Genomic DNA, 25,170 nt, shown 5'->3' with positions numbered 1-25,170 from the left:
GTAGCCCACTGTGGGGAAGCACCCACCACTGGATCCGCCACTGGAACCTCTGGCTACAGGGGTGGGGAGTGCAGTGCTTGATTGTTTGGGGAGAAACTTTGTGCTGAAGCAAAGAAGACAGGCCCCCGGCACGTCGTGAACTAGTCGACCCCTTCCCAAAGTGGGACAGTCTGCCAAGCACAGAGCCAGGTGGAGAGCACAGAGCAGGTTGGAGGACGGATCTACCTACACCCCACGTGCTAATCCCAGAGAATTTACCCCAACGGCCCCCCAAAGAGTCAGAAACACCTGTTGCAAGCAGAGCGCCCTGACCAGCGTGCAGGGGGTTATTCCGACCCTCCGTCACGGCCCCTGGAGACAGTTCAGGCCTGGTTACGTGCAGGGGAAATCACACTGTCCACATGCATAGATACATGGAGACACGTGTTACACCACCACAAATGCACATGTCTTTCAGCCTTGGCACAAAAATGCTGCAGCCATAGTGGCTCCGGTCCTCAGAGCCTCCCGCTGCTGGCAGCATGGACAGAGCCCCGTCCTCCCCAAGGACGACCCCACAAGGCCGGGGTCCCCAAAGCAGGAGAGGCCAGTCCAGAGTCAGCACCTCCTCCTCTTTCCAGGTGCCTCAGCTCACCTGGCCAGGTCTGCACCTCAGCTAGCAGGTAGAGGCAGCTTTACCACTGCAGATGTTTCAGCAGCTTGTCTGCAGAGAGAACGCTGGCCAAGTCACCGAGCTGCAGCCTCCATCTGCAAACCGGGAGGGTACTTCTCTGGGTGGTCACAGCGGGCAGGGTCCCCACGGCTCAGATGGTCCTTGCAGCCTCCCTCAAGCAGGTCTGCCAGCCCCAGCTCTCCTTCCAACTCTGCATACGAAGCCGCCTCTGACTGGGAAGCTCAGGCTTCCCCCACAGATAACTGGGGGCTTGAAATGAAGTAGGGCGTCAGTCACTGGGGTGCAGGGCCTAACCTGTCCCAACTGGCATCCTTCCAAGGCCACCAGGACCCAAGCAGGACACACGGTCCTGACAGCTGCACAGCCGCTGACCTCTGATGGAGTCTGAAAGGAGGGCTTCGAGGGACAGCCCGAGGGGGGCCCAGGCAACCCAGACAGAGCACCACAGAGCCCTCCCCACCCCACAGCTGAGGCCAGGCACATGGGGCTGCTTCACAAATGACAGGGTGGCCTGCGGCGGTCCTCCTGACCGCCTCGCAAACCTGAACGGCCACGTCTGCGGCGCAACAGTTCACGTGTCCTGGAGGGAACAGGCTTGCTGAGAAGCCTCCTAAGGAGTTCCACTCTCAGGGCGAGTCCCACTGCCCAGGGATGCCCACTGGACCCTCCAGGCGGCGCCAGGCCCATCCAGCTGCCCAGAGGAGACACTGCAAGGGTCCATGCAGACAGCCACAGCACGAGGGCACGTGGGACTGTACAGCCGCTGTCACGCTTCCGGCTGTGTGCCCACCCGGAGACGGATGCAGCAGGGGAGAGGCCAGGACGGTCCATGAAGCTTGGCAGTGCCGGGCATGCTCACCAGTGAGTCCTGCACCCCCTCCCCGCCCTCCACTAGGAGGGCAGCCCTAATGCTCTGACCCATCCCGTGATGTCACCAGACCCTCCAAGGCCACAGGGTGGCCCGTGGAGGCTGGTGATGCGCAGCTGCATGTCTGCCTAGAGAGCGGTGACCTGCGTGAGCTCCGTGTTGGGTGTGGATGGGCTCTGCGGGCTGACAGGCACCATGGGCAGGTCCACGCCTAGTCATGCCGGCCGTGGCACCATCTCAGAGGTCTTGCGAGCATGAGCCACATCCTTGGCGATGCTGCGCACGCGGTCTGACACCTGCATCTCCCGGCGCAGGGTGGGCGCGCAGCAGAACTTGCGGAAGCAGGCCTTGAAGTTCTCGTCCAGGAAGGCGTAGAGGATGGGGTTGAGGCAGCTGTTGACGTAGCCGAGGGCCGTGCAGAAACGCAGGATGGCCACCACAGTCTCACTGCCCGGCTGCACGCCCAGCCCCTGGACCAGCACGAAGACCTGCACGGGCGTCCAGCAGCCCACGAACACAGCCACCACCACCAGCACCAGACGCGTGATGCGCCGCAGGTTCCGGTCCTTCTCGCGGGAGCCTGAGAGCAGGCGGACGCCTCGCAGCCGCCGGATCATCAGGCTGTAGCAGACGGAGATGATGAGCACAGGCATGATGAAGGAGAAGAGGAAGATGCAGATGGCAAACACGGGGCCCCAGTAGTCCTGCGGGGTGGGGATCTCCACCAGGCACTCAATCTCTGCAGGGAGAGAAGCAGGGTCAGGGAAGCTGGGCAGGTGGGCAGGGAGAGAGCCACCCAGAGCCAGGGGAGCGTGGCACTGGGGAGGAGGGTGCCCTGCACTGACCTTCATCCTCAACCTGTGCCGAGCCCATGATGGCAACGGGAACGCCGACAACAGAGGCCAGGGCCCAGATGGCCACATTGACAGCCTGGGCCTTGCTGGATGTCCGGACGTCAAGGGCACGGATGGGGTGGCAGATGGCTATGTAGCGGTCCACGCTCATGGCAGTCAGCGTGAAGGTGCTGGTGAACATGTTGTAATAGTCAATGGCGATGACCGTCTTGCACAGGGCGTTCCCAAATGGCCAGAAGCCCAGGAGGACATCTGTGCCCTGGAAGGGCAGGGTCAGCAGCACCAGAGTGTCCGCCAGGGCCAAGTTAAAGATGTAAATGTTGGTAGCTGTCTTCATCTTGGTGTGTCTGCAGAGAGGACGGGGAGGAAGAGGCTTCATTTGGCCACCTTGGCAGACCTGGCAGCGAAGGGCAAGGGGCCCTTCCTCTTGGCCATCACAGGGGGCGCCCACTCTGCCCCCTGCTAAAATGTAGGTTCATGGGCCCAGCCCAATGCCATGGAGCCTGAAGGCAAGCATCTTAACAAATTCTTCAAGTACTTACAGCGCACAAAAAATGGTTCGCAACCTAAAGACTCGCCTGCCTTGGAAAAGATGGGTGTGGGGTGGGGGAGCAGAGTGTCTGCCTGACCCTGCATGAGAGCAGAAGCAGGACTCATAAGACAAAGAACCTGTCCTCCTCCCTTTCAGTCTCCCCCAAGACCCTTCTTGGACCAAAATGTTGGCCCTTCCACCACCAGAGCTTTCCAGGGGCCCCAGAATCTGGAAGAGCACGCCAAACCAGGCCTCTGTTGCCTAGCAACCGAACAGGAAATGGTGACAGGGAGCGGACAGATGCTAATGGGGTCTCACTGTATGCCAGACCCTGGCACGGGTCTGGAGGAATCGTGGGCGCCTAACAGCGGCCCTGCTAAACGAGCTCATAGTTGTTATCATGGTGGTGGCGGCGGTGCTGGCGGTGCTGGTGCTGGTGGTGCTGGTGGAGATGGTGCTGGTGCTGGTGGTGGTGGAGATGGTGCTAGCAACAGTGGTGGTGATGGTGGTGACAGCGATGGTGCTGGTGATGGTGGTGCTGCTGTTGATGGTGGTGATGGTGCTGGTGGTGGTGGAGATGGTGCTGGTGATGGTGATGATGGTGGTGGTGGTGGTGGAGATGGTGCTGGTGGTGGTGGTGGAGATGGTGCTGGTGGTGGTGGTGATGGTGCTGTTGATGGTGATGGTGCTGGTGGTGACGGTGGCAACACCAGAGACAACAATGTTCCATGTCAATTAAGCTGCCATGAAGGAATCTGGGGTTTCTTTCTGCCTCTTAGAGAGAGATTAAGAATAAGCTCAAAGAGGCCTTAATCATGACCAAACAACAAGGACAGTGATGACGGCAGATGCCTGTGCCAAGTTCTTCACTTGGATTTTAACTCATTGAAGATTCCGAAGCGCTATTTTGATGCCCAGTCTGCACAGGACGACATTCAGTCTCAGAGGATCTAAACGGTCTTCTCAAGGCCACAGAGCTGGTAAAGGAAAAGTGGGTCAAGAGAACTAGAAGAGCAGCCACAGGCAGGAGGAAAGATTTGCCAAAGACCCATCTGACAAAGGACTGCTGTCCAGAATGCGCGAAGAACTCCTAATGCTCAACAATAAGAACACAGACAGCCTGGTTAAAAATGGACCAAAGACCTTAACAGACCCTCAGCAAAGAAGACATACAGACAGCAAAGAAGCACATGAAAAGATGCTCCACCTATGTCATCAGAGAAATGCAAATTAAAACAACAGTGAGGACTTCCCTGGTGGCGCAGTGGATAAGAATCCGCCTGTCAATGCAGGGGACACGGGTTCGAGCCCTGGTCCGGGAAGATCCCACAGGCCGCGGAGCAGCTAAGCCCATGCGCCACAACTACTGAGCCTGCGCCCTAGAGCCTGTGCTCTGCAACAAGAGAAGCCACCGCAATGAGAAGCCCGTGCACCGCAACGAAGAGTAGCCCCCGCTCGCCGCAACCAGAGAAAAGCCCGCGCAGAGCAACGAAGACCCAACGCAGCCAAAGAAAAAAAATTTTTTTTAATAAAATAAAACAACAATGAGATACCACTACATACCTATTAGAATGACACCACTAAATGCTGGTGAGGGCGTCAGAAGGTACAGCCATTTGAAAGACAGCTTGGCATTTTCTTACAAAACAGACTCTTACCATAAGACCCAGCAATCACCCACCCTTCGATATTTAACCAAAGGAGCTGAAAATATATCCACATAAAAACCTGCACACGGATGTTTATAGCAGCTTTATTCATAGTTGCTGAAACTTGGAAGCAACCAAGATGTCCTCCAGTAGGTGGATGAATAAACAAACTGTGGCTCACCCAGAAAATGGAATATTATCCAGCAGTTAAAAGGAACGAGCTCTCAAGCCATGAAAAGACATGGAGGACCCTTACATGCGTATTGCTGAGTGAAAGAAGCCAATCTGAAAAGGCTAAGACCGTATGATTCCACATTCTGGAAAAGCAAAACTATGAACACAGTAAAAAGATCAGTGTTTGCCAGGGGCTGGGAGGTGGGAAAGGATGAACAGGCAGAGCACGGAGGATTTCTAGGGCAGTGAAACTACTCGGTGTGATACTGTAATGGTGGATACATGCCATTATATATTTGTCCAAACCCACAGAAAGTACAACACCAAGAGGGAACCCTAAGGTAAACTATGGGTTTGGGGTGATTACGATGTATCAAGGTAGGTTCATCAGTTGTGAAACTGCACTACGCTGGTGGGGATGTTGGTAATGGGGGAGGTTATGCCCGGGGCGGGGCGGGCAGGGCAGGGACTATGTGAGAAACTGCTGTACCTTCTCCTCGATTTTGCCGTGAACCTAAAACCACTTTAAAAACATTGCCTGTAAAAGAAGAGCAGGGACTGGGACGGGGTGTTGCTGACCCCCGAGGCAGTCCACCCCGTGCCACGGCTCAGAACGCATCGTTCTGCCTCTGAGCCCGGCGTGCTCACAGCAGTTCCCGGCCATCACTCTCCGTGGGGACTGCTCGTGGGCAAGACGGCCTCGCCTCTCTGCTCTCTAATCAAGACGTGCCTCTGAGGGTTTTGATGCCCCCGCGCAGAGCAGAGATCCCACAAGAAACACTCACAACCGGAAGGAGGAACAAGCCCACCCCCACCCACATTTCTCACCCATAGCACCCCACCGCCACCCACATTTCTCACCCATGGCACACCCTCCAGCCACCAAGGGGCACGTGAGCCTAGTACCCCGGGGTCAGCACTGGGGGAAGGGCAGCTGCTCCTCGCAGCCCCTTGTCTGAGCACACACATGACACACACCAGCACATACAAATGTACAAGGGCATGCTTACACACATGCACACACGGACACAGCCACAAGGGCGTGCGCACGTGCACACATGCATGTGCACACGTGTGCGTGCACAAAGCACACGTGTGTGCCCGCATGCACACGTGTGTGTTCACACTCGCGCATTCGTGCCCGCACTCAGATACATGTGCACACACGTGCATGCTTGCACATATTGTGTCCATGCACACAGATGTGTGTACACACGTATATGCACACACCCAGACATGCACACACTCACACACGTGTGCACATTCACGCGGGTGCACACTCATGTGTGTACACACATTTACACGCTCGCGTGCATGCGTACACACACATGTATACACGTGTGTGCACACGTGCATGTGTCCCCACGCCGTCCCGATGCCATCCCCACACGCTGTTCTCACCCTGTCCCACATTCCCCGCATGCTCTTCCCATTATACCTCCCCATGCCATCCCCACGCTGTCCCCCATGCTGTCCCCACGCTCTCTCCCACGCTCTTCCCACTTTGTTTCCCCATGCTGTCCCCTCATGCTGTCTCGGCCATCCTTCCACAATGTCCCCACACCATCCCCCATTATGTCCCCCCAGCAGCGTGGCTGCCACCCTTGACCGCACAAGCGTTCCCATTCTGAGCACCAGCAAATGCTGGAATCGGCCCAAACACCAGCGGTGAGCACGGAGCCCCGGAGCCGAGGAAGGGGCCTCGTGAAGCTGCCCCAGCACCGGGCCTGGACGACGCCGACAAGAGCTGCCTTCCGGGATCACTGTGGGGCCCGTGAGGTCCTCACGCGGCAGCTGGGCTGGGAGCCTGGCGCACGGCTCAGATGGCACGTCATCTCTCAGGAGTCAGGGTGGCGCTCCATCTGGGACAGAGCTGCGCCTCCTCCCACACCCGGGCTGGACCCTGCCTCTCCCTCTCCCCCAGCCAAGTGCCTCTGCCCTCAGGAGCTGAGCCACCAGGGCCTCAGGACCGACCCTGCCCAGTGACAGGGGGCCAGGAATTGAACAGGGGGTGGGAGATCCCCGCGTGCCAAGCCTGCCAGAGCAGCCCCTGCTCCATGCCCTCGGCAAGCTGCTCGGGACCCACTGGGGGGAGACGGGGGGCGGGGGGGATGCCCAGCCTACCTGAGGATGACATACATGACGAGACAGTTCCCCAGCAGCCCCCCGACGCACACAGCCAGGTAGAGCCCCACGATGGTGGCCTTGAGCCCGAGGGGCAGGAAGGCGCCGTGGCTGGCATTGAGCATCAGGTGCGGGGGCAGCAGGCTGTGGTTGGGGCTCAGGAGAGACAGGTTGCCCTGCAGGTGGCCGCCGTAGAGGACTTCCCAGAACGGGGCAGGGAAGAGGGACTCCATGCCCCGCCCTGCACGCAAAGCCCCACGGCACCTGGGGAGGCACAGGGACATGTGAGCGCAGCACCCAGCACCCACCCGGCCCCAGGCCGCAGACACGGAGGCACGTGCGTGTGCACACACACACACCGGGCACACGGAGACACGCAAACGTGTATGCCAGGGACGGGGCACACGTGCACACACACAGGGACACAGTCTCAGCTGGCCTGCGGGCTCCCACATGGGATGGCGGATGCGCTTACACAGCGGGATGTGTCCACCATGGGGGCTCACAGACACACAGCACGCGCGCACACACACACACACACACAGATGCCCAAAGCTGCCCTCGGGCACACGCAGACACAAAAGGGACCAAGACACACCCAGAAACACCTGGAACACTGGGCACAGGGCAGCCGAGCACAGGGCCTCCTCCTGCCCCTCCCCAGCCCTGCCTGAGAGCTGCGGCCACCACAGGTCACCTCCACGCCAGCCCCCAGCGGCTCAGCCTTACCTCGGTGACCTCCGTGGGAGCTGGGACCCCGGAGGCCCTAACCCTCGGCCTGCGGCAGAGCAGGGCTGGGAGCGCCGGCCCGACTCAGCTCTGGGTCTGGACGGCGCCGCGGCTGCCGCACGGTGGCAGCTGCTCCTTTTCCTTCTCAGACGCCAGACCAGACGCAGCAGCCTGGTGCACGGAGCTGGGGGAGGGGAGCAGGCTGCGGCTCCAGGGGGGCGGGGCCGTGCAGGATGGAGGAGGGGGCCCCAGGCTGGACGGGGACAGAGGCAAGGACCAGGGTGCACCCTTAGAGATGAACAACAGAGAGGCTTGGACCCACAGAGCCCAGACGGAGACAGGCTCGAACACATGGACACAGGGATAGAGGTGCACATGAGAACTCAGACACGTGGACGGACACACACACACACACACACACACACACACACAAGGACACACAGGGACTCAGGGACAGACACATGGAGACACAGGGACAAACACACAAGAACAGACACAAAGGACATGCAGAAACACACAAAGACATGGAACGGAGACTCGGAGAGACACACACAAGACAGAGACAGACGTGAAGCCGCATCTCACTCAGAAGCAGGGCCTTGGACGGACTCAGACCTGCCCCAGCCAGAGTTCCATGCCCAGAACAGCGCCCCTCAGCTGGGATCCCAGGGCAGCTGAGCCACAGGGGCCGCCGGTTGGGTGGCTGGGGCCCTGCGCAGCCAGCCCTGAGCAGATCAGAGCCTCATAAGCAAGCAGGGTGTCTGGACGGTCCAGCACGCCCCACGTGCCTCCTGGGTGCCAAGCCTGTCCACCCCCACCACCCCTGACTGTGGGCCTCGGCAGCACCTCCGTGCCAACAAGGGCACCTCCGCAGCGTGAGGCCACCTGTCAAAGGGGCAGAGACAGCGTTCAGAGCCAGGTCTGTCTGCCACCTGAAGACCCAGCAAGGGCGCCTCTGCTTCAGCGGATGGGTCCCTGAACAACATCTGAACATCACTGCCTCACAGCCTGGGCCCCCAGCACCCACACGGCACAACATGGAGCTGCCTCCTGCCCATCCCTGGGGGCACATGCCTCGTGGGTGACCCTGAGCTGAACTGCCGGCCCCACCCAGTCAAGGGGTCGTTCTTCCTGCCCGGGCTCTGCCCACACAGCCCAGCCCCTGCTTGGAGCATCTGTCTCCAAGGATGGGGACCTGGTTGCTAGGCGACTGGCAGCAGCGTCGCTAGGATACCTGGCGAATCAGGAGAGGACAGAGCAGGCAAATACCCTAGGGCTCAGCATCCCAGGCTGTCCCCCAGGACTTATCTCTGCATCTTCACTGCAGTCGACCCAGGGACACGTGTGGAGACATGGGGCACATCCGCAGAGGCACTCAGGACACAAAGACTCACAAAAACACACACAAAGATGCCCAAGTAGGCACACAGGTAAACAAACAGACGTGGGTACGTGCTCAGAGGATGCACAGACACTCGAAGGGACCCACAGACGCATGGGCCACACCCACGCAAACCCACACTAGGGTGCACGTGAGGCACAAGGTAGACGCGGGAGAAGAGGCAGAGCAAAGCCTCAGACGCCCGGGGGACACACGTGCACCACATTCTCCAGGCAAAGCTCGAAGCCCCATCCCATTGACCTTGGGAGCCCCAGCAGGGCAGGAACCCCAGGGGCTCGCCCTCCTGCAGCCTCCCCGACCTGGGCTCCCCGAGGTCTGAGCAGCCAACCTCAGCCCCTCCCACCCCCACTGCCTGGGCCCACCTGCCCGCCAGTTTCCGAAGCTGCGTTTCCTAATGGCCTTGAGCCTGGGGAAAGGGCGGGGCTAGGAGGCTGCCTTGACGCTGGGTGTGAGTTCCAGTCTGGACAGACCTCCCGTGAGGACACATCGTGGGGGGCCAGGCCAGGGTACTGATGACACTCCCTGGGGATGGTAGCCCCTAGCCCTGGACCCTGCAGCATTCCCACAAAGGGGGCCTGGCCCAGGAAATGGCCCAGCCTCTCTTGAGCCCTGTACGGCCAGAATAAGACACAGAACATATGTGTTACACATGGGGCAGCAGGTAACACATGTGAGCATCTGTATCGAAGCAAGACAACCTCAAGCACACACATCATATGCAGGCAAAACAAAACATGCAAGGGTACCAGCGACAGCCCAAGACACGCAGCTTACGTGAAGGACAGCACAGAGCACGGGTCCGCCACATATCAAGTGACAGCCTGACCAGGGCTACACTTGGAGGTCACAGGCCTTCCGGGCAGGACCCAGGTCCCAGAGTGCCGGTGACACCCACAAACTGGGGTGAACGCACCTCACCCTTGCACCCAGTGACTCAGGGCCCGTCAACGCCAGATGCCACACTGTCTGCTGCCCCTCGGTCCGCATATGCTTTGCCACCCCCCACACCCCCCGGAGTAGGGCACGGGAATCAAAGCACAGTCGCCAGCAGCCTCACCCAGAACAGCCATCCCCAGGGAATTCAGTCACCAGGCCAGTTGTGCTGTTGAAAAGTAAAAGCAATGGGGCTTCCCTGGTGGCGCAGTGGTTAAGAATCCACCTGCCAGTGCAGGGGACACGGGTTCAAGCCCTGGTCCGGGAAGACCCCCACATGCCGCAGAGCAACTAAGCCCGTGAGCTGCAACTACTGAGCCTGTGCTCTAGAGCCCGCGAGCCACAACTGCTGAGCCCGCGTGCCTAGAGCCTGTGCTCCGCAACAAGAGAAGCCACCGCGATGAGAAGCCCGCGCACCGCAACAAAGAGTAGCCCCCGCTCGCCGCAACTAGAGAAAAGCCTGCGTGCAAAAAAAAGTAAAAGGATTTTCATAATTCTGGGCTTCTTCATAAAATATTACTTTTTCCTTGTGATTTTAACTTCCTAACATTTACACACTGTGACAGAATTGTAGATTTGCAGTATAATGTTAAATTTTGCAGTCATTTAATAATCCTTATTATATTATTTTGAAGTTTTCAGGTCTTGGCGTCGATCAGCACGCTCTTAGATCTCAGCATTTCCATCAGCCCTTGAAAAACACATGAATCCTGGACAGAGGAACAGGCGGGAGACGTGGCCCAGGGCCTCACAGTGGCTGGGCCCCAGACACAGGGAGCACCTCTCCTCCCAGGGGAGCTGTTGGGGGGGTAGAGAAGCAGGAAGAAGCTCCGCTCAGGAATGTGAACTATGCCAACACCAGGCCCTCTGGGAGTTAAGGAGGAGCAGGTGTCAAAGGTTTTCAATCCTACAAAAACAGAGGGAAAGTTACAAGTCCCTTCCTGCAGGAGAGTGCGCCCATTCTCCCCCTCCCCCCATAACTCCCACTCTTGCAAGTCACTTCCCCCCTGCATCTCCCTGGCCAGGATCCTGGGAAGCTAAGAGGAGGGCCCAGACTCCTGTCTCAGAGAACTCACTCCTGTGGGAGCGCAGAGTGAGGGCCAGAGGTGGTGCTGGCCTGGGCTGCGTGTATCCAGGAGGACTGCTTGAAGGAGGCAGGTCAGCCTGCCTAAGCCCTCACTGCTTCTTCTGGAGCCCAGAGACCTTTGCCTTCAAAAGCTCCTCGGTGATGCTGAATCCCAAGGCCCAGGCCTCACCCTACAGGCACAAGCCCTGCGGCAGCCGGGGGCGGGAAGGGGAAGCATCCAGGGAACAGCTCCTGCAAAGGCTTGGGGGCTGGAAGGATGGGCAGTTCCATGCAGCTTTGGGAAGCGGGGGATGGCATGCCAGCTCCCGAGATATGGGGCCACAAAAGCGAGGGGACGTATGTATGCATATGGCTGATTCACTTTGTTGTACAACAGAAACTAACACAGCATTGTGAAGCAATTATACTCCCATAAAGATGTATTAAAAAAAAAAAACCTTACCCTCTCACTGGGAGGCCAGAGCAAACTCCCAAAAACAATGGCAACAGTCAACAGCCTCCTTCGGAAAGGCCAGAACCTCAGCTGAGACGCCACCCCCAAAGCCAGGACAGTCTCTCCCCTCAGGGACTCAGGTCGTGAACTCCCAAAACGGCACCATCCCATGGGCCTCAGTGCCCACCTTGGCACATCCATGAATGAAGGGAAGAGGCATGTCTACACTGTGGGAACCACCAGTACATTAACAAATTCTGGACTTAATGCACTAATTCTGGCCTAACATCAACTGTGGAATGAGTACATGGATTATTGAACCCAGAATAATTTGATGAGTGCATGAACAAATTAAAGAATTAATCAATTAAGCGAATCAGTTCTAAAATATTATGAAATTAACAAATGCACAAATAAATTACAGAAATCTAGGACCCAGGACCCAGAAATCAAAACCCGAGTCTGGGGACTTCCCTGGTGATTCGGTGGTAAAGAATCTGCCTTCCAACGCAGGGGACGCGGTTTGCTCCCTGGTCGGGGAACTTAGATCCCACATGCCGCGGGGCAACTAAGCCCGCACACCACAACTACTGAGCTCACGTGCCTCAAGGAGAGAGAGAAAACGCGCACACCACCACTAGAGAGAAGCCCGCATGCCGCAACGAAGAGCCCACGCGCCGCAACTAAGACCTAACACAGCCCCCAAAAAAAAGAAAGAAAGGACTTCCCTGGTGGCGGAGTGGTTAAGAATCCACCTGCCAATGCAGGGGACACGGGTTCGAGCCCTGGTCCAGGAAGATCCCACATGCCGCGGAGCAACTAAGCCCGTGCACCACAACTACTGAGCCTGCACTCTAGAGCCCTCGAGCCCCAACTACTGAGCCCCCGTGCCACAACTACTGAAGCCTGCACACCTAGAGACCCTGCTCCGCAACAAGAGAAGCCACCGCGATGAGAAGCCCGCGCACCGCAACGAAGAGTAGCCCCCAGCTCTCCACACCTAGAGAAAGCCTGTGCGCAGCAACAAAGACCCAATGCAGCCAAAAATAAATAAATGAATAAATTTATTTGAAAAAAAGAAAGAAAATAAATAAATATTTAAAAAAAGAAAACAAAACCAATGGTCTAAAAAAAAACACCACCCCTGTTCTTACACCACCCCTGGAACCCCCAGACTTGCCCTGGAAGAGGTGAAGAGTCCTGAGTTCTGCTGTGGGAGGCCTCGTGGGCCATGAAGAGGGGGAAGGGGCTCAACCACGAAGGTCTCCTCAGATCTGCGCCCCCTGACCCCAAAACTAGCCAGCAAAGACCTCTCCAGCCAGGAAGCTGGGCCCACAGCCCGCAGAAGAGTGCGTTTGGGGCTCTTCAGAAAAGAAGGAGCGCGCACCCGGGCTGTTAAAGCTGAGGGTCATCTCCCTCGTGGTCCTTGACAGCCGGGAGGTCCCGGGGCGGGGCATCTGGCCGGGGACCTCGGTGCACTCGGACCGAAGTTCTGACCATGCACCTCCCCGAGGGCTCGCCCCGCCCCCGTTGGCTTGGGGGAGGGGCGGGCCTCCTGGTTGCCGAGCAACCGCGTCAACAAGTCCCAGAGAGTCTGGGCTGAGTTGGAGGCCCAGACCCGAGAAGGCAGAAAGTATGGGGTGTGGAAACGGGAGGCAAGGGCCGGGCGCTCGACCGCCGCCGCTAGGGACGGGGCGGGGGAGGGTGCGGACGCCAGCCTCTGTCCCAGTGTGGGCCAGGACCCGGCCCAGGACCTGGGGTCCGGGGTCTGAGGTGCTGTGGGCTGGGCCGGGCAAGGAAAGGAGCCCTGCAGGGCTGCACCGGGACTTCCGGGGTGTTTCCCTCTCCCACCTCGGGGGCCCTTCCCCCTCTACCACCTTTTCCCTGGGCTCCTCTCTCCCTCACTCCATCTAGACCCAGCGTGGGACAGGCTGGGGGGATGGCGTCTCCCCTGCAGCAAGCCAGCTGTCCATTCGACTCTGAGACTCCGCCGCACACAAGTGAGACCTCCCACAGACACACAAACGGACCCACACAACATCAAACACACACACATCTCCCAGAAAAGCACGAGTCCTCTGCCCAAGATATAATGAAGGCCCACCCCCGCCACCTCCAGCCCCTAACACTAAGACAGAGGGGTCTGAGGCCTACGCAGACATGGGGGACGGCCACAGCGAGGGTCCTGGCATGGGAGGAAGTGTCCTCCTAGCCTCACCCACAGCAGCCTCAATCTGTCTCCACCCCTGGGTGGTGCCTGAGGTCAACTCAGGGGTCTCTGCATCTTCCCAGTGCGGGAGAAACAGCCCGTGGGCAGGAAGGGAGTGGATCCGAAAGTTCTAGCGGAATGCAGGAGTGAGTAAGGAGGCTGAGCTGACCGGGACGTGTGCGAGGTTGTGGCAAAGGCGCAGAGACCAGAGGTGCGGGCCCTAAGGCGGGCTGCACAGGGTCCAGAGGGGCCGGAGCTGGGAACCCAAGGCGGGGCCGGGTCAGACCGAAGGAGCGGGCGCCAACGGGACATCGGGACATCGTCTTCCCTCGGCAGGGCCCGAGGATGCAGCCAGAGCCGGCGAAGGGACCGCGTGCAGGGTCCCGCGGGAGCGAGTGGGTAAGGGCGCGCAGGGCGCAGGGGCCCGCGTGAGGTGTGCCAAGGCGGAGTCCCCGACGCCGAGCTGGGCCCTCACGCTGGAGGGCCTGGAGGCCATGCGGCCCGCGCAGCGCCACAGCCACCTGCTCTTCGGCGACCTGCTGGAGGACGTGGGCGCGGCCGCTTCCGTCTTCCCGAGTCAGTCAGCAGAGCTGGGGTACCGCATGCCTGACCCGCGCGCGTGGACGCTGCAGCTCGAGACGCCCGCGCAAAGCCAGGACCAGGTCCTCGGCGTCCTCAAGGCCGCCGAGGCCCGCGGCCGAGTCCGCGCTCTCCGACTGCGCTACGCCCGCCTGCGGGTGAGGCAGGGGCGGGGCCGGGGCGAGGAAGGGACGGGGGGACCACCCGGCCGGGGGTTCTGAGGGCGAGGCGGGGCCGCCCGTCGCCAAGGCTCCGCAACATCCCCGCGCCCTGACCCCGGCACCCGCAGGCGGAGGAGATCTCGCTCCTAATCCTGCGGCAGAAGTCCGCGCGCGCCGCCCTCAGGCTGGAGCTGTTCCTGCCGCCGCAGCTGAAGCCCACGCGGATCCCAGACCCCCTAGACCGTCGAGAGGTGACTGCGAGCCCGGGAAGGGCCGGGGAGGGGCGGGGGCCCGCCCTCCGCCCCGCACACCCGGCCCCAGCACCTCCTCCCCCGCAGCGGAGGCGCGTGGAAACCATTCTGGAGGAGAAAGTCGATGGCAGCATCTTCCCGCGTTGATGGCGACCCCACAGTGCACGACTGTGCCCCACCCTCCTACATAAAGTTCTCACTTTCAAAGCGCCCCCTGGTGTCTAGGCTTCCTTTCTCTAGGTCCCCTGGGAGGGAAGGGGGAAGGATGGATGCATCCGATGTCACAGGCATTGGGGTACTCAGAGTGCAGCTCCTCCAACAAAGTGGAAAGCTACAAGCTGGCTGACATCAGACTCACAGGGGGCAGGGACACCCCGAATCCCCCAAATCCCACGCTGCCCCCATCAGGCAATCTGGTGCCCTGTGAGTCCGTGGGAGCCCCCAGCCTGGGTGTGATGGGAGGAAGAGCCTGGCCCAGCAACAGTCACACCCCCAGAGGTAAGGGCGGCCTCGGGGAGAAAGTGGTACCCAAGCAGGACCCCAGACTGCAGGTCATTCCATCAGAGGGTCAGCGAGGAAGGTGACATTCTGGACAGGAGAGTGACTGCAGAAGCCAAAGCTGGCCTTTGGACAGTCAGCCATGCCTGGGAGACCCTCAGAGGACCAGGAGACTGGGGAGGGGGAGACCCTTCAGGCAGAAATCACCCTCGGGTCTTCCTTTCTATCTTGATAGTCCTCCTCTGCCCCTTTGATCCCCTTACTGGACCCCACCACCACCACACACACGTACACACACACAGAGGACAGGAAGGACACCGCCCCTTTCCATTCTGACAAACCCACATCCTGCAAACCCTCTGGATTCTGAAGAACCTCCCATGTTCTGGACAGATCTCCCCTTCGAGAACTTACTCTCCTGCCCAACACAGGCTCTTCGCAGAGACTGAGATTTCTCTTAGCCAGCTCTCCCTTTTCCTCCCTCCCAGCAGTCCAGCAGGCTACAGAGCTGGGGGCCTCAGACAAGGCCCTCCCCTGCCAGGAGCCTCTGGCAGAGTTGCCAGCCTGCAGCAGAGAACTGGTCCTGGAGGGGTGGGCCCTCTACTGGCAGAGGTCAGAGCTGAGGTCCAGCAAGGAATCCTGCTCTGTGGCAGCCAGTGCCCTCCCTGACGCAGCTCAGAATGGGGACCTGAGCCCTCTGTGACCTCAGCAAGCCCTTCCCCTCACAGGACCCTTCGCCTGTTCTGGGTCGTTGCACCCTTGGCGTCGATCCAAGCCCAGAACTGTGTGTGAAGCTGGAGACTGGAAGCTCCATGAGGGAGGGGGAGCTCTCTATGGGGGGGGGGATGCGGGGGGCAGTTCAGGCAGGTAGGGGAAACAAGGAACAGGGGAAGAGAAGGTGGCTCGGGCGAGGGGAAGGAGGGCATCAGGCAGGCACTTGAGGACAGAGGATGAGAGAGGCACCCACCGCCCCGAGGAGGCCAGCAAGAGGGCGGCCTCACAGACAGCTCTGCACCAGGCGTGGGGCTGGCACAGGGGCACCCTTTGATCCCCACACCAGGGAGGGGTCCTCGGTCTGCAGAGAAGGCCCAGGAAAGTGGCCGAGGACAATTCTGCAGGGCCTGAAGGAGGCTTCTGCTATGGGAAAGCAAAGTATGTAGGCCGCAGCCCAATGTACTGGGGGCTGGGAGCTCATGCTCTAGACAGAGGGTCCTGGGTTCAAATCCCATCCCCAGCATTACCTGCTGCACAGCCTTGAATGAGCCCCTGCCCGGCCCACCTGGTTCCTCCTGTGGAATACGGGATAGACTCCCCAGAGGAAGGGCAGAAGACCCAGGAGGGCCGAGGCAAGGGGCACGGAGAGGCCTAAGTGGCCGGGGGACATGCGGGGGTGGTGAGAGGAAGGACAGTGTATGGGGGGCTGGGAGGGGGAGGGGAGGGCCAGAGAAGCGTAGAGTGTGGCCTGAGTGGAAGAGAAGTGCGCTGACCCACACCCGCATCCAGCTGCCCCACACGTCTCAGGAGGCGGGTGAAGATGCCACGTCAAGTACCATGGCGTAGGCAGGGCTGTGTGACCTTGACTAAGCTCTGGCCCGTCTCTGAAGGACCCACTGCCCGGGACTGTTATCTAAGCTAAATACGAAGCAGCCACCTCCCATCTGGGCAGGCTTCCAGCCTCTGCCCTGTCCCAGCCAGGCTGTCAACATGGCAGCCAAGCCCCCTGGGCACAGGGCATCAAGACGTCCCCCGGACTGCAGGGCCCCTCTCTCCTCCCTGACCTTGGCCCGCACCCTCTTCAGCTCAGCTCCCGCCCTGCTGCCCTGCCAGCGGCTCCAGCTCCGTCCCGTGCTGAGCAAGCGGTAGCACTGAAACGCCCCCCTCGTCGCTCTGTGGTTCTCCTCAGCTCTCCTCACCTCTCACCCAGTCTGCAAGTCCACTTCTTGTCTGCTCCGGGGCTTGTCTGTCCTGCTCGCTGCCAGGTCCCACTGACTGGCACACAGGGGACACGCAGACATTTGCTGGACGAATGAGGAGCGCACGTAGAATCCCCACTGCCCTTTATGCCCCCAAGAGCGCGGAAGACAGCGAGCGCCTGCAACCCGAGCAACTGGAAGGCACTTTGTGAGCGGGCCCTGGGCGCCGCGGACAGGAGCTGCGTACGGTCGGGGGCCAGGGCCACGCAGGCACTGGCCCAAAGCATGCTGGGATGAGGGACTTAACTCACAGGCCAGGGGGACTCAGACACTGCAGACCACTTCCAGAGCAGGGTCAGGGCCCCCCAGACACTGGCCCAAAGCATGCTGGGATGAGGGATTTAACTCACAGCTATACCAGGTCATAAGATTGTGAGCGGGCCCTGGGCGCCGCGGACAGGAGCTGCGTACGGTCGGGGGCCAGGGCCACGCAGACACTGCAGACCACTTCCAGAGCAGGGTCAGGGCCCCCCAGACACTGGCCCAAAGCATGCTGGGATGAGGGATTTAACTCACAGCTATACCAGGTCATAAGATTGTGAGCGGGCCCTGGGCGCCGCGGACAGGAGCTGCGTACGGTCGGGGGCCAGGGCCCCCCAGACACTGCAGACCACTTCCAGAGCAGGGTCAGGGCCCCCCAGACACTGGCCCAAAGCATGCTGGGATAACGGATTTAACTCACAGCTATACCAGGTCATAAGATTGTGAGCGGGCCCTGGGCGCCGGGGACAGGAGCTGCCTACGGTCGGGGGCCAGGGCCACGCAGACACTGGCCCAAAGCATGCTGGGATAACGGATTTAACTCACAGCTATACCAGGTCATAAGATACGAGGAGAGTTGTCCGAAGAGAAGGGACGGGCATTCGTGGCAAAGGGGAGGTGTGGCTTTAAACTGTAGAACATCTGGGGGCAACTGGAGGGGTTGAAAGGGACTCAGCCAGGCCCCGCAGACAGGGACATTTGGCGACCCCGGATATAAGAACCAGTACCCCCGGCATCACTGGCACCGAAGCCCAGGAACCCCCTTCCTTGGGAAGTCCCCTACAGCACGGTGACAGCGCGCCCTTAACCCTATTTCACAGGTGAGGACACCCAGTGCCAGAGAGGCTAGGGCCAGGCCGGGACTGACCACGGGGGACAGTCCTTTCCAGGGGGCCTCTCCCTCGAGCGGGGCAAGTAACCTATGGGGACGCCCCCCCCCCCACAACCTCCACCCCACCCCACCCCGTAACGGCAACGCTGGACCGGCCCTGCCGAGCAGAGCTGGGGCACGGCCACACCCCCAGCTGCCGCAGTACCACCTCAGCCGCCCCGGGGGGCCAGAGGCCCCCATCATCTGCACAGGCCATCCTAAGCGACGGTGGGGACGGAGGCGCCGCGCTCCTGCGCGCGGGGCGATGGGGAGTGGGCGCGTGGGGCGAGGAGCCGGCCGAACGCGGGGCGGGGCGCGCCGGGCGGGGCGGGCCGGGCCGGCGTCTGCCCGCGCGAGGAAGTCCCGGCCCCGCGCTTTGGGGAAGTGAGGCCGAGGCGCCTGCGCACTGAAGCCTGCGCCCGCTCCCCGACGATTCGGCCGGACCTCGGAGCGCGCGGGCCGGCGGCTGCGGCGCGAGTGGCTCGGGAGCGCGGCCGGTGAGTGCGCGCGCGCGGCGCCGAGGACCGCGGCCCTGCCCCTCTGGCCAGGGCCCGGGGGCCGTGCGGGGCGGGAGCCTCGGAAACCGGCGCCGGAATCCGCGCCCCAAGGACTCCGCCGCGGGGTCCACGTGGACCCTGGGCCGCGGCGGGACTGGAGCCCGTCCCCGCGCGTGGGGGAGGGGCCGTTGCAGCCGGGTTCCCCTTTTCTGCAGCTCGAAGCCTGGGGAAGTGATTGCTCAAAGCGGGGGGGGGGGGGGGGGCCGGAAGAACCCAGGTTTCCGCGTCTCCCGTCCCCCCCCTCAGCCTGTGGGGAGGGGCCGAGGCGGGACACCCGGTTTGCCCCCGCCCCCACCCTGTTGCATCTGGCAGCCACTCATCCCTGCCAGTCGCAGGGAAGGCGCTGCGCCCCCGGCCCGAGCCGATCGGGGGCTCCAGGCGCCAGCCTCGCTCCAGAACGCTCAGGAGGACCTCCTGCCGTCTGACTTGAGTCCTGCTGCTGCAGTACACGCCCCTTCGGCAGCCAGGGTGGGGCCCAGAGCGAACCTGGCCCCTCCCGCCCCTGCCTCGCCTTTGGGTCGCTGGTGAGTGGGGCGCACGGCGAGCTCCTTGAGATTGGGGTGGGGGCGTCAGAGGCTGGAGGAAGGGGCAGACTTCTCCAGGCCCAACCCCACCATGAGAGAGAGGGAGGGAGAGAAGTGGGTTGCCCCACCATCGTAGAGGTGGGCAGTGGCGAGGGTCACCAGGGCTAGGAAAGACCTGGCCTGCCTTGGAGGAGCCAGGCTGGGACTTACCTACGGGGGAGGGGGGCGGCGCGGCAGACAGGAAAGGTGCTGAGGAGGGTGAGAAGAAGGGAATGGAGCCCCTCTGTCAACCCCCCTCCCAAAGGTTATGGCATTTTTTTCCTGGGATTGTCACATTTTCTTATTCTTTTTTTGGACTGGGCGGGCTCGGGGACGTTCTTTTTCCTTCTGTGGAGCCGAGCAGCAGCCGCTCCCAAGGGAGCCTCTGTCCCCAGAGGCCAAACTTGCTGCCTGTCCAGCTTCTCCTATCCCAGACTTAGGGACCAAAGCCTGGAGGGGCTGGGGTAGGGGAGGGAGCCCCCTCCCACGTGCCCAAATGAGGGGCGGGAACCCTGGTTCAGACCCTGTACCCCCACCAAGAAAGAGAGCAGGTGCCCCAGGGGCACAGGTGGCCCCAGCCAGCCTGAGGAGGTGCACGGAGCCAGGCCCAGGGATGGGTGACCAGGTGCAGGGCCTACAACCAGGACAGAAGGGACGGCCTCTCCCCCTGCCTCTCCCGCCCCAGCACCTAGGCCCTGCATCCTCAGGCAGGTCCCCTCGTCCAAGTCAGAGCTGAGTTGGAGAAGGCAGCCTAGAGGGGTACAGTCTTCAGGGTGCTGGGGGGGCGGGGGTGCAGAGGAGGAAGAGCCGCTCTGCCTGGGGAAGTCACAGCCCGTCTGGGGTACAGCTACCAGACCTCAGAGGTTGCCACACCCCTTCCTTTCCCTAGAAACTTGACCCCTGAGGGTAGGCATGCTGTCGGGCTGCTTCTTCCCCATCTGTTTGCTGGAAGCCAGTGGGATCCAGTTGGAGGGTCCCCCCCCAGCGATCTCAGGGGAAGCCAGGCAGGTGGCCAAGTGGCCAAGGCCCCGTGGGACCCTACACCTGGCCCCCAGATTTGGGTCAAGGCCGAGGCCTCCGCATGCCCAGGCTCTGGAGACAGGGGTGCCCCAGGTGTGCATATCCCGGGCTGTCACCTCTGAGCGCAGCACCCGGTCAGTGGCTGGGAGGCAGGAGCTGCCTAGCCTGGTGACTGCCCCGGGGCCTATCCCAGAGCGTCCACTTTCCTCTTCTGCCATTGCACACCCCACGAGGCCAACATGGACCAAACAGACATTAAAAGGCCAAGAGCTGAGGGATGGGGGGCAGCAGGGCGGATGATCATTTAATGAGAAAATAAACTGAAACCAAGTCCTGAGCACCTCGCGACGGGGTTTCAGGAAGGTCCGCGTGGCAGACGTGCCAGGGGACGCCCCCGGCCCCGGGGGTGGGGCGGGGCGCCTCGCCTGGGCCGAGGTGGGCGCAGGCCGAGGTAGAGACTGGGAGGCAGGTGGGGAGGCGTTCAAAACTGCCTCCTGGACCCTGATTGGCCGCCCCCGCGGCTCGGGTCCGCGGGTTTCCCGCGGGGGCCGCTCACCCGGATAGGGCTTCGGCGCCCCCCCGCGCGTCCGCACCGTGGAAGGTGCGCCCCGACGCCGAGCGGAAGGGACCCCGCGGCTCCGACCTGCCCGGGAGCAGGACGCACCCCATCCCCCGCCGCCGCCCGGCGCGCCCGCCCTGCCCTGCGGCAGGCCTGGGGCCGCAGCGGTTTCCGCAGCCTGTGGCGGGGGGGGGGGCGGTGGGAGGGGAAGGGAGGCCGGGAGACCCTGGGCGCGGGAAGGTGACAGCCGAGTGTTTCGGCGCCGGGCCAGTGACCGGGCCGAGAAGGTGGCGGTCCCTGGCGGCTCTCGGCCATCCTCACCGGTGCCTGCTGCACTTCCCGCACCCTCAGGACGTCCCGCCCCAGCCCCAAGTCCTCCTTGTCTGCAGGCCTGGTCTGCTGCCCCTGCTGAGTCCCCAGGAGCAGGTGGGGAGCCTCCCCAGGGCTGATCCGGACTCCTCGTGGGGAGCAACCCTCACCACCTCCCAGCAGCCGAGGGAAACCTGGGATGGAGGGAGCTGGGATGGGGGGTCTAAATGTCTGGCCACCACCCCTATGCACCGCCCTTATAGCCCCAGACTCTGGGGGCCTCCAGCCCCCTTGGGAGGGGCCAGGAGCCGGAAACCGAGAAAGAGGAACCCTGGCTTCCGGCTTCCCAGGGAGCGAGTAGATGGGGGTGTCCCAGAACCTCCTGTGGAGATCTTGTCTGGGGTCCCCTCCTTCCTGACCCCACATACCCTCATAGCCACAGTGTAGACTGGAGTGGGGGTCAGGGCCTGGGCAGAGCGGTCTGGAGGTGGGAGGCCGGGCAGGGGGCCGGGGGACACCTCCGGGAGGAGGGAGAGACTCGGGACCTCTTCAGGGGGACAGGCTGCCACCGGTGTCAGGTCCTCCATGAGAGTCCCGGCCTCTCTTCTCAGAGCCCCAGGCTGTGGTGAGGGTCCTGGAGCAGGTACCACGGAGCCCCGGCAACCTCTTCCACCCACCCATGCCCACCCCGCCTGAGGCTGAGAAGCAGGTGGGCCGCCTCCACCTCTGACTCTGTCCCTCGGGGGCTGGGGGCATGACTAGGAGTTGGGAGACCGCTGGACACCTGGGAGGCCAGAAGGGTCACGCCCCGCCGCGAGCAAGCAGGCCCCCAGCAGGCGGGGGGGCGGGGGGGGAAGCAGGTGGTTCCCACAGGTTCTGCCTGGAGGCTGACACGGCCCCGTCTTCCCCCAGCACACAGGGCCGGAGGAGGGGGACCAGCCTCCCTCCATGTCCAGTCGTGATGCGGCTCCCCCAGCTCCCCCCAGGCGCAACCCCTGCTGCTTGTGCTGGTGTTGCTGCTGCAGCTGCTCCTGGTACGTGGGCCGGGGGTGCACCGTGTGCCGGTGGGCAGGGGGCACTGAGCAGACCTGGGATCCAGGGCCCCACTCCTCAGCCCCTCGGGGGGCTTTTGAGGCACCGCCCACAGCACTCGTCCAGGGGTCTGGTGACCGGCGGCCAGTGCCCAGGCCCCTCTGTGTGTGTGATTTTCATGGCTGGTGTGCCGAGGTTGTGTCCACATGCAGGCACCTAGCCAGCACGTGCACGTGTGTGTGTGTGCGCACGCACGCGTGTGTCTACTGTGAGCCCGCCCAGACTGGCCCTGGGGACCTACAGCAGAGCAAAAGCAGGCCCCACACATTGTGTCAGGTGGAGGAGTCTTAAGCAGAGACCTGGCCCTGGGACAGTGCAGGGGGTGGGCGTGGGGCCTCCGGGGGGGATGTGGTTTCTAGGCGCGTAGGGAACCTGTTGGGGTTTTTGTGCCTCGCAGAGGCCTGGCCCTTTTCAGGCTTCCACCCCGTGGCTGTTGCGTGGACAGCGCTGAGGGGACCCAAAGGGGGATCAGCTGAGCAGTGAGCAACTGAGGCCTGAAACAGGAGAGGGACCGCCTGGGGGTAGAGACACGAGGGGCCAAGCGAGGAGTGAGGAGTCTGGCGTCTGGCGGGTGGGGGTAGGGTGGGAGCTGAGTTCTGTCTGGACCTTTGAGGTTGAGGTGTCTGTTAGCCGTCTCAGTGACCCTGGGGAGAGGTCCAGCTGGAGGTGTGGACTGCGGAGCCAGCACTGATGCTGTGGCGGGAACTAAGGAGAGAAGCAGGGCCCCGAGGGACAGTCAGGGGCCAGACACACGGGCTGGGGGCTTTCTCCCCATCAGTCGGAGTCTCTGGGAGAAAGCAGTGGGGGTCGAGGTCAGGCCAGGGAGGGAGAGGTACCCGAGGGGCCTGTGAAGCCCCAAAGGCAAGACAACGGGCCCAGGGCCGGACCGGAGATCGGGAAAGGAGCCGACCCACCCTGCAGGGGGTTCACGTGTGTGCTGAGAGCCCCTAGGCCTCGTGCCCATACAGACGCGTGTCGGTGTCACTGTGGCCAGCGTCCTGCGCGCACACGCGTGCCGCGGAGGGCAGTGCCACCGTCCCCTCTGCCGGCAGGAACGAGGAGCGGCGGCGAGCGTGGCGGGCCTCCCGAGAGAGCAGGCTGCAGCCCCTCCCCAGCTGCGAAGCCTGGTGAGTCTCCGCCGCGGGTCTGCGCGGTGCGGGGCGGGGGGGGGGGGGGGGGGGGGGGGGGGGCGGGCGATCCGGGCGGAGGTGTGGGGGATCCGGGCGGAGGGGGCGGGGCCTGGCGCGGCCTGTGGCCGATACCCGGATGCCCGTGCCCGCAGTGCCACGCCGAGCCCAGAGGAGGTGCGGAGCTGGGCGCAGTCCTTCGACAAGCTAATGCACAGTCCAGCGGGCCGCAGCGTGTTCCGCGAGTTCCTGCGCACCGAGTACAGCGAGGAGAACATGCTCTTCTGGCTGGCCTGCGAGGAGCTCAAGGCCGAGGCCAACCAGCACGTGGTGGACGAGAAGGCGCGGCTCATCTACGAGGACTATGTGTCCATCTTGTCCCCCAAGGAGGTGCGCCGCGCGGGGACCGGGGTGGGGGGCGGGGGCGCCTCCGGGCCCCTGACCGCGGCCCCTGTCCCGCAGGTGAGCCTGGACTCCCGGGTGCGGGAGGGCGTCAACAAGAAGATGCAGGAGCCGTCGGCGCACACGTTTGACGACGCGCAGCTGCAGATTTACACGCTGATGCACCGAGACTCCTACCCCCGCTTCCTCAGCTCCCCCGCCTACCGCGCCCTGCTGCTCCGGGGCCGCTCCACATCCTCCAGTGAGGCCTAGACTGCCCACCGTGGCTACCTGGACGCGGGGCCCCTCCCGCGGGCAGAGACTCCTTTCACAAATGCGCTTCACGTGCGGGCACACCCGCCGGGCCCAGTGCCCCGGGCGGCCCCAGGCAGGAGCTCCAGGTGCTGGGCAGGCCAGAAGCCCCCTTCCCCACCCAGAGGACCCAGCGCCCCAGGATCCAGCTGAGAGGCGGGCGTGAGGGCCTCTGGGCCTAGGCAGCCCCTCCAGCACCACCACCCCTACTGAGCACTTCCTGCTGGGGTTCCCACCTGGTGAAAGGAGGCGCCCTCCCTGAAAGCATCCTGGACCCACAAGGTCCTCCTCCCCGGGCCCCAGGGGCCCCTGAGAAGCGCCTTTGGTGGAGAACAGAAGCTCTGTGCTGTCTAGTTTTGTGACAAGAGGAAACCTCCAACTGATGCCATCTGCACCCCGGGATCAGACCCAGGACCTCAGAACCAGGCTCAAGGCAGCAGGACCCGGCTTCTTTTATATGTTCATTGAGTTTAAGCCAATAACATGGCACTGTGTGTTTTATCAAAAAACAAAAACAAAGTTTTCATATTTAACTCCACTCCTCTTCCCCCCAAAATAGAATCTTATTATTGAAGATATTTTTCAAGTAAAAGCCTCTCCCCTCCGTCCACGTTTGCGGGGGAATCAGAGAACGAGGAGTGGGCCACGACCCCCAGCAGGGGAGCAGCACGCTCAGTGACGGGCCCCTGTGCTCTGCTCCAACCCCACCCCTCAGAGAACAGCCTCAGCGGGCAGCTGTGCTCAGCCCTCCCCACGCGAGGGTGCCACCAAGGGTGACAACGCAACGGGACACTGGGCAGGCAGGGTCCCTGGCGGCGGCTGGCTGGCTAGGGCAGGACACTTACGGGGGAGACCTCCCCGAGACCCCGGGTGCCGGGCAGTCACCTGTACTGTCTCACAGGCCCCACAAGGCACACACTTGCCACCCTGTTCCCTGAGTTTCTGCTTGGTAAAGCGATTCAACGCTGCAACCGGGGCGCAGAGGGTCT

At 62.1% G+C, this 25,170-nt stretch overlaps 3 protein-coding genes across 18 annotated transcripts; 2 read left to right on the top strand and 1 right to left on the bottom strand.

Moving 5' to 3' along the window:
* Positions 1 to 261: 261 nt before the first annotated feature.
* Positions 262 to 18,587, bottom strand: OPRL1 (opioid related nociceptin receptor 1). 8 transcript variants are annotated; one of them, XM_067708810.1, is made up of 7 exons: positions 18,428 to 18,557; positions 17,937 to 18,042; positions 17,070 to 17,248; positions 7,604 to 10,845; positions 6,875 to 7,138; positions 2,387 to 2,742; positions 262 to 2,280 (listed from the first exon to the last, which is right to left on the bottom strand). In XM_067708810.1, the coding sequence occupies exons 4-7, from the start codon at positions 7,978 to 7,980 to the stop codon at positions 1,757 to 1,759; spliced, it is 1,521 nt and encodes a 506-aa protein (XP_067564911.1). In that variant the 5' UTR covers positions 7,981 to 10,845; positions 17,070 to 17,248; positions 17,937 to 18,042; positions 18,428 to 18,557; the 3' UTR covers positions 262 to 1,756. The 8 variants fall into 8 exon arrangements, with proteins under 8 accessions (XP_067564911.1, XP_067564910.1, XP_067564912.1 ...); XM_067708809.1 differs by lacking the exon at positions 18,428 to 18,557 and having other exon boundaries at positions 17,937 to 18,324; XM_067708811.1 differs by lacking the exon at positions 18,428 to 18,557 and having other exon boundaries at positions 17,070 to 17,174; positions 17,937 to 18,324.
* Positions 13,398 to 14,805, top strand: LKAAEAR1 (LKAAEAR motif containing 1). Its single transcript, XM_067705210.1, has 4 exons — positions 13,398 to 13,458; positions 13,751 to 13,813; positions 14,004 to 14,404; positions 14,536 to 14,805. Exons 1-4 carry the CDS (start codon positions 13,398 to 13,400, stop codon positions 14,803 to 14,805), a joined length of 795 nt encoding a protein of 264 aa, XP_067561311.1.
* On the top strand, positions 18,557 to 24,755 carry RGS19 (regulator of G protein signaling 19). 9 transcript variants are annotated; one of them, XM_067708819.1, is made up of 7 exons: positions 18,676 to 18,758; positions 19,131 to 19,342; positions 21,881 to 21,978; positions 22,182 to 22,303; positions 23,414 to 23,488; positions 23,644 to 23,878; positions 23,951 to 24,755. In XM_067708819.1, exons 3-7 carry the CDS (start codon positions 21,949 to 21,951, stop codon positions 24,140 to 24,142), a joined length of 654 nt encoding a protein of 217 aa, XP_067564920.1. In that variant the 5' UTR covers positions 18,676 to 18,758; positions 19,131 to 19,342; positions 21,881 to 21,948; the 3' UTR covers positions 24,143 to 24,755. The 9 variants fall into 9 exon arrangements, with proteins under 9 accessions (XP_067564925.1, XP_067564920.1, XP_067564928.1 ...); XM_067708822.1 differs by lacking the exon at positions 18,676 to 18,758 and adding an exon at positions 21,312 to 21,386 and having other exon boundaries at positions 18,766 to 19,342; XM_067708818.1 differs by lacking the exon at positions 18,676 to 18,758 and having other exon boundaries at positions 18,766 to 19,342.
* The last annotated feature ends 415 nt before the right edge of the window (positions 24,756 to 25,170 follow it).

Source organism: Pseudorca crassidens, chromosome 15, assembly GCF_039906515.1.
Source record: "Pseudorca crassidens isolate mPseCra1 chromosome 15, mPseCra1.hap1, whole genome shotgun sequence".
Classification (NCBI taxonomy): Eukaryota; Metazoa; Chordata; class Mammalia; order Artiodactyla; family Delphinidae; genus Pseudorca; species Pseudorca crassidens.
The sequence above is the reverse complement of the archived record's forward strand: the minus strand, read 5'-3'. Positions and strand labels throughout refer to the sequence as shown.

Bases quoted from the DNA above. Each gene is read 5' to 3' on its own strand.
- LKAAEAR1 (XM_067705210.1), top strand. From the start codon at position 13,398: ATGGCGTCTCCCCTGCAGCAAGCCAGCTGTCCATTCGACTCTGAGACT. The intron at 13,459-13,750 runs GTGAGACCTCCC...GCATCTTCCCAG, and splicing joins TGAGACTCCGCCGCACACAA to TGCGGGAGAAACAGCCCGTG. The intron at 14,405-14,535 runs GTGAGGCAGGGG...CGGCACCCGCAG, and splicing joins TGCGCTACGCCCGCCTGCGG to GCGGAGGAGATCTCGCTCCT.
- OPRL1 (XM_067708807.1), bottom strand. From the start codon at position 17,356: ATGCTTTGGGCCAGTGCCTGCGTGGCCCTGGCCCCCGACCGTACGCAG. The intron at 7,892-17,069 runs GTGAGGAGAGCT...TTCATCTCTAAG, and splicing joins ACTTGCAGACTGGGTGAGAG to GGTGCACCCTGGTCCTTGCC. The intron at 2,281-2,386 runs GTCAGTGCAGGG...CTCTCCCTGCAG, and splicing joins GGCACAGGTTGAGGATGAAG to AGATTGAGTGCCTGGTGGAG.
- RGS19 (XM_067708819.1), top strand. From the start codon at position 21,949: ATGCCCACCCCGCCTGAGGCTGAGAAGCAG. The intron at 23,489-23,643 runs GTGAGTCTCCGC...CCGTGCCCGCAG, and splicing joins CTCCCCAGCTGCGAAGCCTG to TGCCACGCCGAGCCCAGAGG. The intron at 23,879-23,950 runs GTGCGCCGCGCG...CCTGTCCCGCAG, and splicing joins CCATCTTGTCCCCCAAGGAG to GTGAGCCTGGACTCCCGGGT.